At 38.6% G+C, this 17,457-nt stretch overlaps 1 protein-coding gene across 12 annotated transcripts in view; it reads right to left on the reverse strand.

The window, feature by feature from the left end:
- Window positions 1-354: 354 nt before the first annotated feature.
- fam131bb (family with sequence similarity 131 member Bb) overlaps window positions 355-17,457 on the reverse strand; it is a 43,628-nt gene continuing 26,525 nt past the window's right edge. For 3 of the 12 annotated variants that reach the window (XM_027006731.3, XM_081695901.1, XM_081695902.1), the window contains 6 exons: window positions 11,152-11,257; window positions 9,749-9,976; window positions 8,231-8,371; window positions 3,688-4,016; window positions 3,315-3,572; window positions 1,995-2,918 (listed from right to left, as the gene is read on the reverse strand). In XM_027006731.3, the coding sequence (XP_026862532.3) occupies window positions 2,688-2,918; window positions 3,315-3,572; window positions 3,688-4,016; window positions 8,231-8,371; window positions 9,749-9,976; window positions 11,152-11,257 (1,293 nt within the window). In that variant the 3' untranslated portion in view covers window positions 1,995-2,687. Of the gene's footprint in view, window positions 493-1,994; window positions 2,919-3,314; window positions 3,573-3,687; window positions 4,017-8,230; window positions 8,372-9,748; window positions 9,977-11,151; window positions 11,258-11,738; window positions 11,775-17,457 lie in introns of those variants that run through there. The other 9 variants (XM_027006734.3, XM_027006733.3, XM_081695903.1 and 6 more) reach the window with 6 other exon arrangements.

A 17,457-nucleotide genomic window follows, 5' to 3' on the forward strand; every position in this document is an offset into this window, starting at 1 on the left:
TACTGGAGGGAGTGCTTACAGTTCTGTAGAAAAATAAACATCGTCCCAACATTGCATAAATAATAATTAAAGTCATTCAAGTCAATAAACCTCATTTTGATCCTATTGTATTCGGCCTATGCGCAATCATAAAGTGAGCAGAGGTATTCTCCAGCGGCAGTGTCAGGATAACCAGGTGCCCTGGTTACTGTAGGAATTTCTATCCTTGGGGAATCATGCACAGTATCCCAACAATGACTGCTGGTGAAAACCTCACTGTCTCTACACAAGTTGACAAGTTGCTTTGGAATATATTATGTTTCTTCTCAGCCCACAAGAACACGTAATGTCATATGACACATCAACACAGAGTTTTTCCGGTCTAAGCAACTATAGGTAACCAGTATCCATGGTGAACAGGAAGATGCCTTTTCAGTTCTGATTAGCCTGAGGTCTTCATGAGGTCACTTCCTCTGGACTTTAATCAGCACCTGCTCATTCCAAAGCCTCGTTCTGTTGGAACAGTTTGCATCATATTCTGTTATTTCTGTTAATTTTGCATTATTTACATATGTGGATCTCTGTCCTGATTTCTTCCATCTATTGTATACAATGCAAATTTGAAATGTCCAACTCAACTGAATAAAAGAGTTAAGAGTGTTACAAACAAAAACATTCCAATAGTTACAATATAAAAATAAAGAAACTAAGTTATGATCCTGAAAAGTATTAATAAAATTTACATTTATGACAAGGCCATGGTCAACTATTTTGACTCTAACTAAGAGTATATTTAGTATATTTATATCCCCAATCCCATGCCTTTTAAAACCTTTCCCCCATTTTTCTATCCTCTTTTGCCAGTGATACAGCATTTTTCTTTATGATGTAATGTAGTCCATTTGGACTTATCAGGCTGGCTTCGTTTTGTTTATTTTCCTTTCTTCCTTTGTTTATTTCTATATTTTATGAATAGTGATGAATGAACCAAAGTGCAAATAAACAAACATACATTTATCTCTAAAGGAAAATCAGCCTGTGTTTTCCTGTTAGATTTAGACATCCATCCTATAAAGGTGCATTCTGGGGAATGTAGTTTCTTTTGTCCTCTCAGGGTGGTAACAAAGACCAAAAGGCATCTGCTCTTTATTCTGGCAACCAGTGAGAGTGCAAACTGTGTGCAAAGACTGTGCCGTTCTGTGTCAGTCATTCAGTCAATTAATCAGTCAATCAGTCAAACTCATGGAACTCAGAGTTCATTCATATCAGTGCCCAGCTCAGTGTAAAGCTCAGTGCAAATATCTATACAGTGCTGTATAGGACTCCATACCACACTGACAAATAGCATGCATGCCAAAGGGTTTGCACAGAGAAGCGCACTATGATATAATCCAATACACCACAGAATTCTCTCTCTGTGTGTGTGTGTGTGTGTGTGTGTGTGTGTGTTTGCTCATGACATAGCAAATCTGTGCTAAACTGATGGGGCCAGATCTGTAGCTCACTGTAATAGAACAATCTTTCCTCAAGTACTCATGACATTGTAATTAATATGATCTTTTCCTTGAATTCCTATGGACTTATGAGCATTTCCCATACAGAATCAACCACAGTTGCAGATAAAACAACTGCATTCTACAACCTTGACATGAGTCAGTATCGTAAGGTACAAATGAACACAACGGATGATTCTGTAAAGATGCAGCTTTTTTTCATTCCACATGCATAGCATGAGAACATCCTAAGCACATTTTTTTGACTTGGATGACAAGAAAACAATCACATCTGCTCCTGCTCGTTTTCCCGTGGATGTTCTTGAACAACATCAAATGCACCTGCCTGTGAGGTGGTACATACCCAGCCTAAACTGCTATGTGGAGATATAACCAAATACTGCAAAGGATTAACCAGCTTTTCTAGAACTGAATCATTCACTTGGTCTATGTTTTATATTATTCAGCAACTGCTCAGATACAGTAGCATTTGAATTGGATCAAAAGAGTCAAAGGCATATGCACGTGTTATTGGTAGTGTATAATGGTAGGATACAGTATACTAGAAGTATTGATATATTCAGTGCTGTAAGAACAGACCATGATACTGTACTTCAGAAGCAAGTATGATTATAAATTTAAGTATGAATTTGAGAATATTTTTACAAGATAAGAGGGAGGTTTGTTCAACTGATGTCCAGACCTTTTCCATTAAGTGATGCTGAATTTAACAGTTTTGTTTTCTGTGGCATGTGTTTTAATTGTATGCATGTTAGCTGGTAGGGACTTTATAGATATTTGATATGTATGTTTTTTTGCTTCTTTATTCAAAATATTTAATCATTTTATGTTCTTGGTGTATCAGATGTTTAGATGTAGTTTTTTTATGTTTGTCATTTTTTTTATGTTTGTTCTTAGTGATGAGTACCATCCATGTATATAGCATGCATGTATTTAACCATTTTTTCTCTGTATTTTTCTTAACTCTCTGTATCCTTATGTATATTTTTAGCCTCTCCCACTCTCTCTCATCCCATCCTCCTCTTCAGAAGTATAAGGCTTCCTAAAAATGTCTCAGTTCTTTTTACCTTTTTGTATGAAGAGTCACATAAACTCTGTCACAAAGGTGTTAATTCCTGAAAAGTGACAGAATAATTCAAATGAGCTAATTATGTAGCTTTACATGTCCATGAAAATCAGTCTTGCTTCTAACACTCATTTGGTTGCTGTGATGCCAGCTGAGGATTTTTCTAACTCCGCCTCTTTTTCCTCCAGCGTTTCAGTAGCAGAGGGTGTGACATCAGTGGGTTTCCACTCTGTGATTGGTTCCCCAGGGGCCTGTCCTGGACTGCTTCCTCCAGCTAAGGTCATTTCCTCTCTCTGTGTAGCTGGAGAAGGGATTAAAGTCACTGGTTCTGGTTCCATGCATAATGTAACCTCTTCTTCCTGAACCAAGAGACAAAAAATCAATTAGAATAGTCTATATATATATATATATATATATATATATATATATATATATATATATATATATATATATATATATATATGTGTGTGTGTGTGTGTGTGTGTGTGTGTGTGTCTGTGTGTCTGTGTGAGAGAGAGAGAGATGTTTCACTGTGGGTTTTACTGATTATTAAATCCTTCCATTCTTGAACATTTTAACAGTATTGTAAGGATTAAGGATACATTTAGCTTGTATGGATATTGTATTTAATTTTGAAATGAAATGAAATGAGTTACTCCAGAATGAACTAGAGCCGCTTTTTTGAATGGGTGATTATTAACTATGCACATTAGCAATGCATTAAGCACCTAAATTCATGATCTCCAAGATCTCACCTTGATCTCTTCCTCCTCCTGAGCCTCCAGTAAGGGTGAGTGTTCGGTTCCCACCTCCTCAGAGGGGGCTGTCAGACTTCCCTCAGTTGTTGCAGCCACACCTATATAGCCACCCACTTCTGCCTGATAGGTCTCTGCATGCCCTGCCCCCCACAAGTCCACCAATGGTGGGTGGGTGAGTGGGGGTAGACTGTGGATGGTGCTATTGGGTGTGGCTTGTAAAGATTGAGTGGCACTCTGTAGTCTATGTTCCAATATCTGGGAAGAGAAGAACTAATGTCAAACTTTAGTATTATTAACTGGTAAGTTTCAGAGCTTACATTTTTAAACTTGTTCCAGTGATTGCTGGTGGATGTCGTTGGGGAAGGCTCACCTGCTGTTGTTGCTGATACTGCAGGATCTGCTGTTGGTGGTATTGCTGTATCTGCTGCAGTTGTTGGATCTGCTGTAAATGGCTCTGATGCTGCTGGAGGCTAAAAGGCTGCTGCTGTTGCGTCAGGAAATGAGCTGCAGCATTTCCATCATAGCCACCTTCACAGGAAGTCCCGCCTGCCATGACATAGGAGCCTGTGGCAGGGGATGCGACACCTGACGGCTCATTGCTGATTGGCTCCCAAGCATCCGAAGAGGATAGGCAGTAGAGACCTTGGGAGACATAAGTGTGAGGCCACACTTCTGCAGAGGAGTGGTGCAATATCTGGTCTAAGAGAGAGAGAAAACATTTTTAACTATAATTTGACCAATTTAACTCTATAGATATAGTAATTGTCAGAAGGCTAGAACCATAGCAAGCGTCCTGATTTGTATTTCAGGCTTGATCTGTATTTCATTTTCTCTCAGTGAGTGCTCTACAGAGCTGTGATCTGATCATGCATAGGTCTGGTATGATGAGATTTGAGACAGCAACCTCACTGAGGTAAATGTTTCATGAGAGTTTCATAATCTTTCTGCAGGCTTAGTTCCACCTACTGTCCCAGCCTTCAGACTCATAATTTCCAAACAATGTTCTGGAAAAACACTAAGGGTTTGCAATTTTAACACCCTCAGAAGTACTTCGAAAGAGAAAAAAAGGAGCACACTCATGTGCATGTCAAAAAACACCAATATACTCAGTGATGGTCTCTCCTCTGAGTGGTGAAAAATATTTAAAAATCAATCAATGCCTATGTTGCTTCACACACTCTAATACCACTTTTCCACCCATACAGTGCTGGTGCTCCTGCTGGAGCTGGTCCCGATTCCTGTGAACTAGTGAATGTTTTAAGAACAGACCTGTGTTTCCACAAGCTGGATAGCCCAACTATTATGTATGTAGATGTGAGCATATAAACTAGTAGTGTGGTGTTTAAATGGATGATCACTTTCAGATTTTGGGGGGATGTCCAATAGTCATGTCTTTATTTTGGAAAAGTACTTCAGTTAATAGAAAACAATGCTAAATATTTGCTTAAAATATTATTGGCAACTAGATAAAAGACCATTACAAAAATGGATGCAGAAGAATCCTCTAACAAAAAAACAATAGATTGAAATAGTCTACAAAATGTATTATACTGAAAGACTGACTTTTATGTTAATAATGAGGATTTTATAAAATATTGGGAAAAATCTACCCTATTAAATCTTAATCTACCCTATTAAAGCAATTTTCACAAGTAATAAGGGGCTATATATAAGGTATATGTGAAGTATTGTGTAATACTGTGTAATACCCAATGTTTATATATTGGCAATTGGATACTTTGTCCGAATTCTATACAAGAGTTTCTAACAGGCAACCTGTTTTGTTGTTGTTTGTTGTTGTGGTTATGTTTGTCAATCTTTGTATTTGTTTTATACTCTGGAAGGTAAACACTGTTAACTGTAAAATAAAAAAATACAACAAAAAAACCCCCACCTATATCCTCTGAGACTAAAACCTGGAAGTGTTTCACTTGTTTCACATTTGAACACAATGCCGGTCACAACATGTAAAGCTTCTCAATTCCTCAAGCTTGCTCTACTCTGAGAAGGACGATAGATTTGAGTCAATTGTGGAATAATATTACTATGTAATTATATTATTTCTGTTCAAATCCCTGGTTCCTCTCCCATCTGCTGCGGTCATCACTATGAATGTAAAATGAGTTTTCCACTGAATCGGAAATAAGATTCATTGCTTACTGAGGAAAATGGCTTTTGTAATAGTGTGATGACTCCTGTTCAAACAGGCATCACCATCTGAACAGGGGTGAGTTTCTAGATAATGACTAATCTTAGTGATTTACGAACAACTTCAAGATCGACGTAACTTTAAGCACATCAATTTTGAGAGTGTTTCTCAAAAACCTTAGTCTTCAAAATTATGAGCGAGTTTTAAGTAGTTCTCTGTTGACTCTGCCTCTGCATCTGCGCTGGAAAAGCACTGCTAGTCGAAAACCAAACCATCGATTTACATACATTCATAATTATACCACAAAAGTATAATTATGAAAATAATTATTATAAAAACTAATAGCTAATAAGTATTCAAATTACTGTTATAAAAACATTAAAAACATTACACTTGCAATTCGTTCCTATTGCATATCAAGCGTATAAATATAAACCTTTCATGCATCAGTCCAGAAGTATGGCAAACCGCAGTGCAAACGGAATTTTCCCAAAGAGTCACCGAAAATCACCGAATTGTTGGAAGACACTTAAGACACTCCCCCCCAAAGCTACAGATATGGTGTAGGAGATACAAAAAAATGATACAAGCACAATATTTTTTTCATTGATTGTTGTATTTCACTATTTATCTTTCAAGTGGTGGGCACAAATACATTTTGGTACATTTACTCAAAAACCCAACAACAAACACAAGTAACTTATCCCAAAGAATTTTTTGTGTAAATTTAGGCAAAACATTTCTCATCATGTGCCTTTGTGTTTCCAAGCCAGCCTAGTAAAGTCTTTACTTCCCTTTCTCCTAGTAATTCATGACAGGAGTGATTAAGCAGTTTTGGAGTGGATACCTGCTATCCACCCGCAAATGCAACGTCCCTTGCCATCTGACACACTCCAGAATTGGCCCAGATGAAGGAGTCATGAGTAGTTCCAGGCCGCTTCACCACAATGTCCATAAAGAGGCCTTGGTGGTTGCATATGATTATATGCAACCAACAATTTCAGGAATCTTTCCAATTGCATGAAAACCTATTTTGATTTCATGCAATGCATCCCTAGTGCATGGAAATGTTATATATGTTGGTGCATGGCACAGCAGTGCTTTAGCATGCACACATTTGGATATAATAGCTTTGCTTAGCCCATGGGCATCCCAAATACATAGGTAGTGTTACTCTGGTCTGGCCTACTCTAAGTTAGTTATTTGTGTACTTATAAGTTATTTGATTAGTTGTGTCATAACAAGCTTAGCAGGCTAACTGTCGGCATTTCTTTGCAAAGAATACCTTTATTAATGTACTGCGTCTACTACTACTATTACTACTACTACTACTACTACACTGGAAAATGCATTTAATTACATTTAAATTATTTCATTTAAATGTGTACATCAAGAAATAATCGCCTGTACTACCCTAGAATAAAATTTAACATTATATATAGACAGTGGTAGCTCAGTGGTTAAGGTACACCGCTTGAAACTAAAAGATTGCCAGTTTAAGCCCCACTACCAACCAAGTTGCCACTACTGGGCCCCTGAGTAAGGCCCTTAACCCTTAATTCCTCATGTTGTATTAAGTCACTTTGGGTAAAAGACCTTCATAGTGGGAGGATGACATTACCCACTAAACCATAATACATGCACCCAAAGTTATTTTAATACTATGAACATAATAACTACAAATTAAAGCTAGTAGCTTTGTTGGCATTGGATGTGGTGTAAGTGTAATTAATTTTTCGAAAATAAATATTAATTTTCATGTTTTTGTGTTTTTACATATGCAAATGTGCTGTTTCTCTGCTTAAAACCTGCACAAATCAGTGGGGAATTAGTGGCCTCTATACTTTTTAAGGTAGAACCGCATGTGAACTTCAAATTAAGAAGTAATTAGTGAGTTACAAATAGGTGAGAATACTCTTAATTTACAAACGAGTTTACATACTATGTTAGTTACAAAGGGCTATGAGAAATGTTAATAAATTTAAGATAATTTTTAAGTACAAGGTTACAAAGTACTTAGCATTACAAGCGTTTTGGGAAACACACCGCAGAGCTTTTTCACTCAGGCCATTTCTTTATTCCCTCCCTCCACTTTTTCTCTCTGTCTCTTTCTCTTTCTAAGCAGTAAATAGGAATATGAGTCGCTAGATTTTCTTTGACGCTAAAATTCCAATGGTTGAATGGATGCTTTAGATCTAATTTGCTAAAAGACTTTTATGTCCTGTTGTTAAACTTTGAAAAATATAGAAATACCACTCAAGGTTTGCTAGGTATTTATTTTTTCCATATTTTATGCTTGTATGATGCTAACAAGTGTGTTTAGCTTTTGGACTCTCATTCCTGTCCCATGTTCCTATGTTGTTTTTTAAGCAGTAGGTCTTGTCCCTTGAGGTCCTTGACCTTTCTATACTGATTTATTCAAGCGCTGGTGTAGGGTGTATTCCAGTTCGCGTACAAAGTGGTAAACCATTGTTATCTTCCGTAACACTGCCAGCATGCTCCTTTATAAACAATCTTATTTTCAAAGAAACCTCTTGGCTTGATTAAGTCAAAAAAAAGGAAGGATGAGCAAACCTTATTATATTATCTCTTACATTAATTTAGTCCCCTCTAATCTAAAGCCAAGTAGCCAAAAGGCTTGTATTAAGGACTTGAGGCTGGTTGTGAGATAGGTCTTATTCACAAAACCTTATGAGGAATTAATGGCTTGCTGTGATGTTCATGTTTGCTACATGCTGGGACTTTATCTCGTAAAGACACGTACCTCGGCTGGTGATGCTCTCTTGGTTGGCCTCACTTAGGTGGGCAACACTGCCTTGATTGGATCCTGCACTCATACTCTCTCCATCCATGGAGGTCCAGGCCAGCAATGTAGCCTCAGAGATAGCAAACTGCTGCAAAACCCCTTACAGGGCAAAGAGGCAATGAGGAGCAAAGTCAACAATGTCATTAAGAGGGAAAGCACTCAGTGGCTCTTATTTCCAAATGCTGCAGAACACTGTGGCTTAATTGCTGCACCTTCATTTTGCAAGTGACAGAAATATACTTTTTTTTAATTAATTTATTTTTTTACCTTTAGTAGGGTCAAAATAATGATTTCATTACTTCTATACTTAGTTGCTTCTCATTTTGTACTAGTGTCACTAGTGTCTTCTTTTCTTTACTGCTGTTCACAGTGTATTCTGATAAGATAAAAGCCAATGATGTCACTAAGTTTTTCACTTCATTCTTGTATCCTATCAAAGGGGAAATGCTCATACTGGTAATCTTACACACATTTCATTCTGCTCATTCAGGGACCTTGAGCATGAATAATTAGGGTAAAGACCCAACAGCTGAGACACAATATCACAAATATCTCTGCATGGCACTGCCATACTCTCACCATCCATTTCACCATAAATAGCATATTATGATCCATTCAAATTGAATTACACCATTCACTTAACAAGGGGTGTTAAGAATGTGTTATTAGTAACACCTGAAGCAATGTGAAAGAACAGCAGACTGCTTATTCTACACTGCAAATGTTCATATAAATAGATTAATCAAGCTTAGACTGCTTTTGCCATTCACAACTGTAAATTTGGCACTGCTCAGGAACATAGAACATATTCAAACTTTGTCTAATATGTCCATGCATCCATAGTGCTTGGACATCCATGCAGTCAAAACTGTGATGTTTTTTGGGTTTTTTTTTTTTTGAGTGGTGGTTTCCTCTGTTTTTCCCTCCCATAAACAGCACTTTTGTATAAGTTTTTCTTATCAAGTGCAAGAGAATAAATATAGATTCTTTTCTCCTAACCATTTGTTATTTAAATAAGGTTTTTATTTATTATTACATTTTATTATCACATTTTAAAATGCATTATTACAGAAAGCCAAATGAATCAAGAGAATGCATCATTTGTTCCTCACATCTGTAAGGAAGCTGGAGTGGAAGTTGTATTGTGATAGTAGGGGTATGAAGTATCATGTTAGTATTACGTGTTGCATTAGTAGGGGTATGAAGTATCATGTTAGTATTATGACACTGAATCCAAACCCTGTCCTTATTAAGGCAGGGTGGACATTTTTCAGGAACTAGCCTCTGGAGAAATAGGATAAAGACATAGAATATGAATATAGTGGGTCTGAATCCTATTGAGTCATTAACAGTGGACATATACTTGACACAAGATTGAATACAATTCTATAATATTCTCTCTCTCTCTCTCTCTCTCTCTCTCTCTCTCTATATATATATATATATATATATATATCTCTTCCTCTCTCTGTTTACCTGCAGCAAAGCGTGCCTCCTTCTCCCCATCGCTCAGATCGCTGTAGGCATCATTCTCCAGCTTGCGCTCCTGCTGGAGGTGTCTGGTGGAGGTTCGGCCACCAGCACCCGAACCACTAGCTCCCACCGTCTGCATCCCCCAGTTCTGCCACTCGATCATGTGGGCTACACGGCCTTGTGCCATGGCCGTTGGCTTTGTCACCTTGTCCTTCATAGAGCGCGTCACTCCTGGAGTAGGAGGATTGACACAGGGGTAAGAGAAGAACGAACACCAGGGAGGGGAAAAAGACAAGGAGAAGAGTGTTCAGGAGATTGGTGACAGAGGAAGAATGAATGTCCGTGGAGAACAAGGAAAAGGAAAAGAAGGTTGTAATGTTGTGGGGATCTAAGTAGATAAGGAGTTTGTTGCAGGACATGTGGTGACAGGAAAAAGCCTGTGTTAAGTACATGCTCATGAGATAGATAGATGTGTCATGTACAAACAGGTTGTGGTGAATTGGGACTTTAAAAATTAATAGCTGAATATAGAGTTGTTATTTAATGAGAGTGTACACAGCTTGAATTGTGGGAAAGAAATGGTTATGACTCCAGGTAGACGAAACTTATATTATGAGGTTAACTAGAAGAAGATGAGGAAGCAATCTGAATTACACTATGGCTTGTTGGAATGATTCCTGTCCAAACTAACACAAATCTCCACACAGCTATTAGGACTACTCTTCCCATTATAAGCCTTTTATTCAGTAAGCTTTTCTCGGTGCACTTACTACATCTTGTGATATTTACAATTTACTGCCAGCATACTAATCAACACTGTATATGCTCCTCTTTACATGATATATAGGAGTGCATCAGTCTAATGATTTCTTTTATGTTGTTAATACAATGTTCAAAAATCCTGTCAATACAAAATCCTGTCAGTAGGTCTAGGGACCTCACTCACTATAATGTCAAATGAAATGATGGTTATGAATTTAATTTTAAGAAGTGTTTTTTTAACTTTGAGAAAAACTTCACTGCACTTCACTGCACATTACAAGGACACAGATATGATATTCTGAAAAACAGATAGACACTAATACAGCACAAAACACTGACTGATCTTCACGCTACACTCCACAGGCACTAAACACACAAAAACAACTGCAATTCCCATCCATCACCACTCCCAAAACAACAAGCCATATGAAAAATGTGTTGTAGGCACTGTATTTCTTTCTCAGTAGGGATCTCTTTGGATATCTGATATTCCACCAATGGCTTGAGATGCTATTGGTGAGCATTTAAAATGGAAACAGGGAGTGAAAAAGGGCACCCACAAGGGGCCATGTTGGCTCCCTCTCCACCCACACAGATTGGAGCCAACATGGGGTCAGTTACCAGTTTACACAACAGACACACACCTGACACACCTGACAGAGAGGACTTAGCCAGAGCACCAATGCTGTAGGCGTTGGAGTTCCGCTTCTTTAGCCGAGGCAAGATGGAGGTTGTGTCCTCCATTGAGAGCTAGAGGGGGAAAAGACAGCCAAGGGAGCAAAAGAGAAGGAATGGGAGGAAAACAACAAAAAGTAGCAGAATAGGAACCGTGAGGGAGCAGAAAGTGCACCACAGCACAGAGGATTGGGAAATTTGAGCATGAAAGTTTATGAATATTTGGAAGGATGGAAAGGACAGAGGTGATGGAAGAAAAGGAGATAAATACAGGTTAGTACTTTGGTTTCTCAGGTGTATGAAATACTACATTTCCCAACAGCCTTTTGTTCACTGTCTGTCCATTTGCATTGTGGGAATTGCAGGTTGTGGTATTTTGTTAGCGATAGTCTCTAACTACTGCAGCACACCAACAACTCACTGCAAGGATGTTGCATAGAGACCACAGGGCAAGGAATGGGGAGTGAAGGAAAAGACAAAGCTACCTAATGTGAGTTTGAAGAAAGAACAGAAACAAAGAAAAGTCAAATGAGGGAATGATAATCACAACACTTACATTGATTCCATCCCATGAAAAGTCTGTTCGGCCATGCTGAGAGAGAGAAAGTGGCAGAGAGCAAGAGAGACAAAGAGGAAGAGGGAGAAGAAGGGCAGTGGTGGAAAGGGAGGTAATGAAGAAAGAAAGGGACAGGAAAAGAAGAGAAGACAGCAAGAATGGTGGCAATAGGAAGAAGAAAGGAAAGGGGAATGGTGACAGAAGAAGGCAGTTTTAAAACATGCAAAGTATAAGGAGAAATAGAAGAAAGAAAGGAAAAGAGACGGAAACTTTGTTCAAGAGAAAATGAAGAGGAGTAACACACTGCCTGGCCAAAAAAAAAAGGTCACACACTCTAATATTTCGTTGGACCTCCTTTATCTTTGATTACAGCACACGTTTGCTGTGGCATGGTTTCCACATGCGTCTGCAATGTCACTACGTTTATTTCTGTCCAGAGTTGCATTAATTTTTTCCCAAGATCTTGTTTTGATGATGGGAGATTTGGACCACTGCGCAAAGTCTTCTCCAGCACATCCCAAAGATTCTCAATGGGGTTCAGGTCTGGAGTCTGTGGCGGCCAATCCATGTGTGAAAATGGTGTCTCATGCTTCCTGAACCACTATTTCACAATTTGAGCCCGGTGAATCCCGGCATTGTCATCTTGGAATATGCCCGTGCCATCAGGGAAGAAAAAAATCTATTGATGGAATAACCTGGTCATTCAGTGTATTCAGGTAGTAAGATGACCTCATTCTTTGGGCACATAACATTGCTGAACCTAGACCTGACCAACTGCAGCAACCCCAGATCATAGCACTGCCCCCACAAGCTTGTACGGTAGGCACTAGGCACGATGGGTGCATCACTTTAGCCGCCTCTCTTCTTATGCTGATGCACCCATCACTCTGGAACAGGGTAAATCTGGACTCATCAGAGCACATGACCGTCTTCCATTGCTCCAGAGTCCAATCTTTATGCTCCCTAGCAAATTGAAGCCGTTTTTGCTGGTTAGCCTCACTGACAAGTGGTTTTCTTAAGGCTACACAGCTGTTTAGTCCCAATCCCTTGAGTTACCTTTACATTGTGCATGTGGAAATGCTCTTACTTTCACTATTAAACATATCCCTGAGTTCTACTGTTGTTTTTCTACGATTTGTTTTCACCATGTTTAAGTGATCGCTGATCATTTTTTTCCGACCACATTCCTTCCTCGAAGGTAATGTTTCCCCACTGTCCTTCCGATTTTTAATAATGCGTTGGAAAGTTCTTAACCCGATTTTAATAGTTTCAGTAATCTCCTTAGATGTTTTCTCTGCTTGATGCATGCCAATAATTTGACCCTTCTGAAACAGATTAGCATCTTTTCTATGACCACAGGATGTATCTTTCGACATGGTTGTTTAACAAATGAGAAGCTACTCACTGGATCAGTTAGGGTTAAATAACTTGTTGCCAGCTGAAACATAATCACCCATGCAGTAATTATCCAATGGGAGGCTCTTACCTATTTGCTTAAATCCAGGTGTTGACCTTTTTTTTTTGGCCAGGCCAGCCCATTAAAGAAGAAGGGGTAATTAAATTGGGAATCCAGTGTTTGCATACTGGTGGAAATATGCATTATTGGTGTTATGCATCTTGCTTTTAACATTGGTGCTTTTGTTATAGTTTTCCTTTTGCTATTCATAAAAAATAAAAAAGTAGCAAGGTTATAAACAAAATACAAAATGCAAAAATTCTCAGACAGATATGAATGTTGCAATTAGGGCTGATCTTGGGAGGGTGGTTATATTATAAAAACTTGATTGTGGGACCTGATTAGTGAAATTTAATCAAATGGTTTATACAAAGCCTTTGCCTTAATTTCCCTAATTTAATTGTGTATCCCTGATTTACTAATACAACTTACTAATTAAAGTAACTCAGCTGAGTCAACTCAGTTATTCAGCAGAAACCACTAGTGTAAGGCATCAGGTAAGTAGTTTGCAGTGATGTCCTTTAAGACCATTGATCAGATGAAAAGACATACATATGGGCCAACATAAATGACAAATCTTCCATGAAACTGTGCTGTAGCAAAACCATGCCTACTGCACATAAGCTCATGGTTACCATTAAGTGACCATGGTCACTTTATTGTGAAATACATGAGAAAAAAGCAACAAAGCTTGCATGGTAACTAACAAATAAAATGCAGTCATTATCATATGACTATCATATCAATATCACATACAATGTTATTGTGAATTATTAGCACATTCATGACCTGTTAGAATCCTTAATGAGGTTTTACAGGGTTTGTTTTATTCATAAAAATATATGACATATATCTTATTACTATGTGCTGTAAAGAGCTCTTATAACTTCATTACCAAAGCCAGTAAGGCACTGAATCTCAGGATAACAAGACAAATTTACATTTAGAGCTTTGGGCAGATGCACTTATTTAGAGCAACTTACACATTAATCAATGTGACAGTATGTGTGTGCCTTGGGAATTAAACCCATGCCCTTGGAGTTGCTAACACCTTGCTTTGTCAGGTGAGCTACAGGAGAACAAGAGCAGGTTGCAAATTCAATTTAAAGATTTTCTTCAAAAATTGCAACGTGAAAAGACTGTATAACCAATGGAAAACTGTTCTTTGTTCTTCTCTAGACAGCTGTCTAGTTTATTGTAGTCACAAAACTTTGTATGTTCTAACAGTCAAAAAAGGTGCGCTGTTTCTTTAAGAGGCACTTGCTTAGGGTGCAGTTGCGTTGTGTATGTACCTCCGTGCAGAGGAACAGAGAGAGTTTGTGCTGTACCATGACAAACCATTGGATCCTACTCGTACGTAATGCAACCACTGCACTTCGGACTAGTTCTAGTTCATGTATGAAGGGAACATTGGAAGCTGTGAGACCTGGCTTTACATGGTTTAAGCATCTAATACACAAATCAGTTAGTACTGTCAACAAATGTCTGGATCACTGTTTAACACCTACACCATGAACTTTGTTTCTCATTTATTTATTTTGCCTCCCCAAATCCCTCTCTCTGCTGTCTGGTATAGAGTGTATTTAAAACTGAAATTGAATGTGTGTGTGTGTGTGTTCCAAAGGGTTATTTTTTTCTGCTGAATAGTGACGCACAAATACAGGATTGTAGGCAAGTTAATGTTGCCTGGGCTGATGTGCTGTCATCACCGTCACAGATTACAATGCATCGTGTAGACTGCTTAGTCACAGTTCCTAGTCAGCAATAACAGGTCAAGTGACCTTCACACAGAAAATCATACACCAGAGTCAGGACAAAGTACAGACAATTATTTAATCCAGACTATTTTAAATACATCCATGCTGTTCTTTTATGGAATTATATTAAGATGATATCTTTTGGTTTGCTTTGCAAAGGCTCCTGACTCCATCTTTCACACTCTGCAGAAGGCATAGGATAATTTTAGAGTCTCACTGTTTGCTCCTCACTACATGCTTACAGAGCAAACTTCTGGATTTTGTTAAAAGAGAGCACTTTCTCCTGCTGCCGACCACATCTCTGTTAAAGGACCACCTCTCTGTTAAAGGGTGGATGCACCTGCTATCTTTGTTCTCTCATACATTCTTTTGTTTTTCAGTCAGTTGTGTTCAGGATATAGTAAACCTTCACTGGTGCACTTTTTGTTGCCATGCATTATTCAAAGAATCGGGTTATCTTATGAGAAAAAACCAAAGGGTTTGCACAGTTTTGGGATAAAGCCCTAAATTTAAATTACCTGCTATTCACGATTCAACTACTTCTAAAGAAGGTTGCATACTCTTTTATACAAGGTATACACATTGATAAAACACCTAGTTAAACATCAAGTAAAAAAGTTAGTTGGTTAAGTGGAGATAATGTACTAGGTTCTCGGGTGCTCTATATTCTGTTTGTAGTACCCTCGGTTAAAAAAGGGTGATATAAAGTACCTGTAAATAAGGGAGCCAGGTTCCATTAGTGTATGGAAATATTTTGAAAGTGAGGAATAATGGGTCACCTTGTACTTACAGTGATAGCAGACAGGGACTTGCTGCTCAGAAGAGATTATGTATGTGTATATACACCAAAATATTCACAAGATGTGGCAAAATATAGAATTGTTGGTGGTACTATTAGATGCCTGACATTTTGAATTTACTAAAACACCTTCTAGTTCATGTTTTAAATACCTGTAACGGTACGCTCCCCTTCCCACTTATCATGAAATATGGCCCGCCACATCCAGTGGCAGTTTACAGTTGACTGTGTTCACTGTGACTGCCCTGTTGGTTGCCACACCCCCTTGTTAGCACACACCTGCACCTTGTTTCGTTTCACGTATGTATGTATATAAACCCCTATGTTTGGTACCACATTGTTGGTCATTGTTAGATTTTTGTATCATGGTCATGTTTTATACTGTGTTCACATAAGTCTTAGCATTTACATGCTTTTTCTTTTGTGTTACTTGTGTGTGTTAATATCACGTTGCACAGATTGTTATGTGCGAGTGCCATATTGTTTATCATTCTTGTCTTGTGTAAATAAATGTCTGTCTACATCAAGAGAGGTCTGTGCATCCTGATCTTTGCCTTGTGGCACTCGGGCAGTCACAGAATGACCGACCACCACAGGATGCCGACTCTCTCGACTAAAGGACTACTCATGGGGATGTGCTCAAGGCTGAACTATCAGGATGGCACAGAGCAGGTGTGCACCGAGAGGAATCACGCTGCTCTGATGCAAGAGGATATTCCCCTAGCCAAGGCTGACATCCCAACCTGCTGCCTGGATCCCTGCATGTTGGGGAGAGGACCCCGACCAGAGCTAGTGGCCACAACGGAAAAGGAGGAGGAGGACAAAGTCTGCCCCAGACAAGAATGGAAAATTCCGTGGAATTTCTTGGGTGGGTGGGGGGGCATAGTGCTACTGGGCCAGGCCCATGAGGAGCTTGCCGTGCAACAGTGGCCTGGGGTTCGCTGTCTCGATGGTCGATGCGTCGGGGGGCGGGGGGGGGGGGGGGGTTCTGGAACAGTAAACTCCCCTTCCCAGTTATCACTTGGTAAGGCCTGCCATATGCAGTAGTAGCTTACTGTTGACTGTGACTGCCCTGTTTGATGCCACACCCCCTTGTTAGTACACACCTGCACCTTGTTATTCATTTCACATATGTATGTATATAAACCCCTGTGTTTGGTACTACATTGTCAGTCATTGCTAGATGTTTGTATCATGTTAATCTTTTATCCATGTTTGTATGCTTTTGCTCTTGTTTTTGTTAATATCACATTGTTGTGAATGCCATATTGTTTATCATTCTTGTCTTGGGAGTAATTGTTTGTGTAAGTGTATGTATGTATGTATATATATATATATATATATATATATATATATATATATATATATATATATATATATATATATATATATATATATATATATATATACTACACTAGATAGTTCCTCTTTAGTCCCAATTTCAAATACCACATGTATCTGTGACAGTCAGTTAAAGATATAATCTGCTTTTAAGAACCCTAAAAATGGCCTAAAAAGCATTTCATTTCAAAAGGTTTGTGGAACTGTAGAGAGACTCAGTCTCCTGCAGAATGCAATTTGATCATCTCTATGTTTCAGAGTTTGAAATGTAGTACTGATCTCCTGTACTAAGAATCATTGTGATAATGAGCTTGTGTGTATGTGTTTATATATCTCTGTGAGGATAAAATGTCCCCCACAGCAATA

This window comes from Electrophorus electricus, chromosome 14 (genome assembly GCF_041902795.1).
Source record: "Electrophorus electricus isolate QZ-2024a chromosome 14, ASM4190279v1, whole genome shotgun sequence".
In the NCBI taxonomy this organism is placed as follows: domain Eukaryota; kingdom Metazoa; phylum Chordata; class Actinopteri; order Gymnotiformes; family Gymnotidae; genus Electrophorus; species Electrophorus electricus.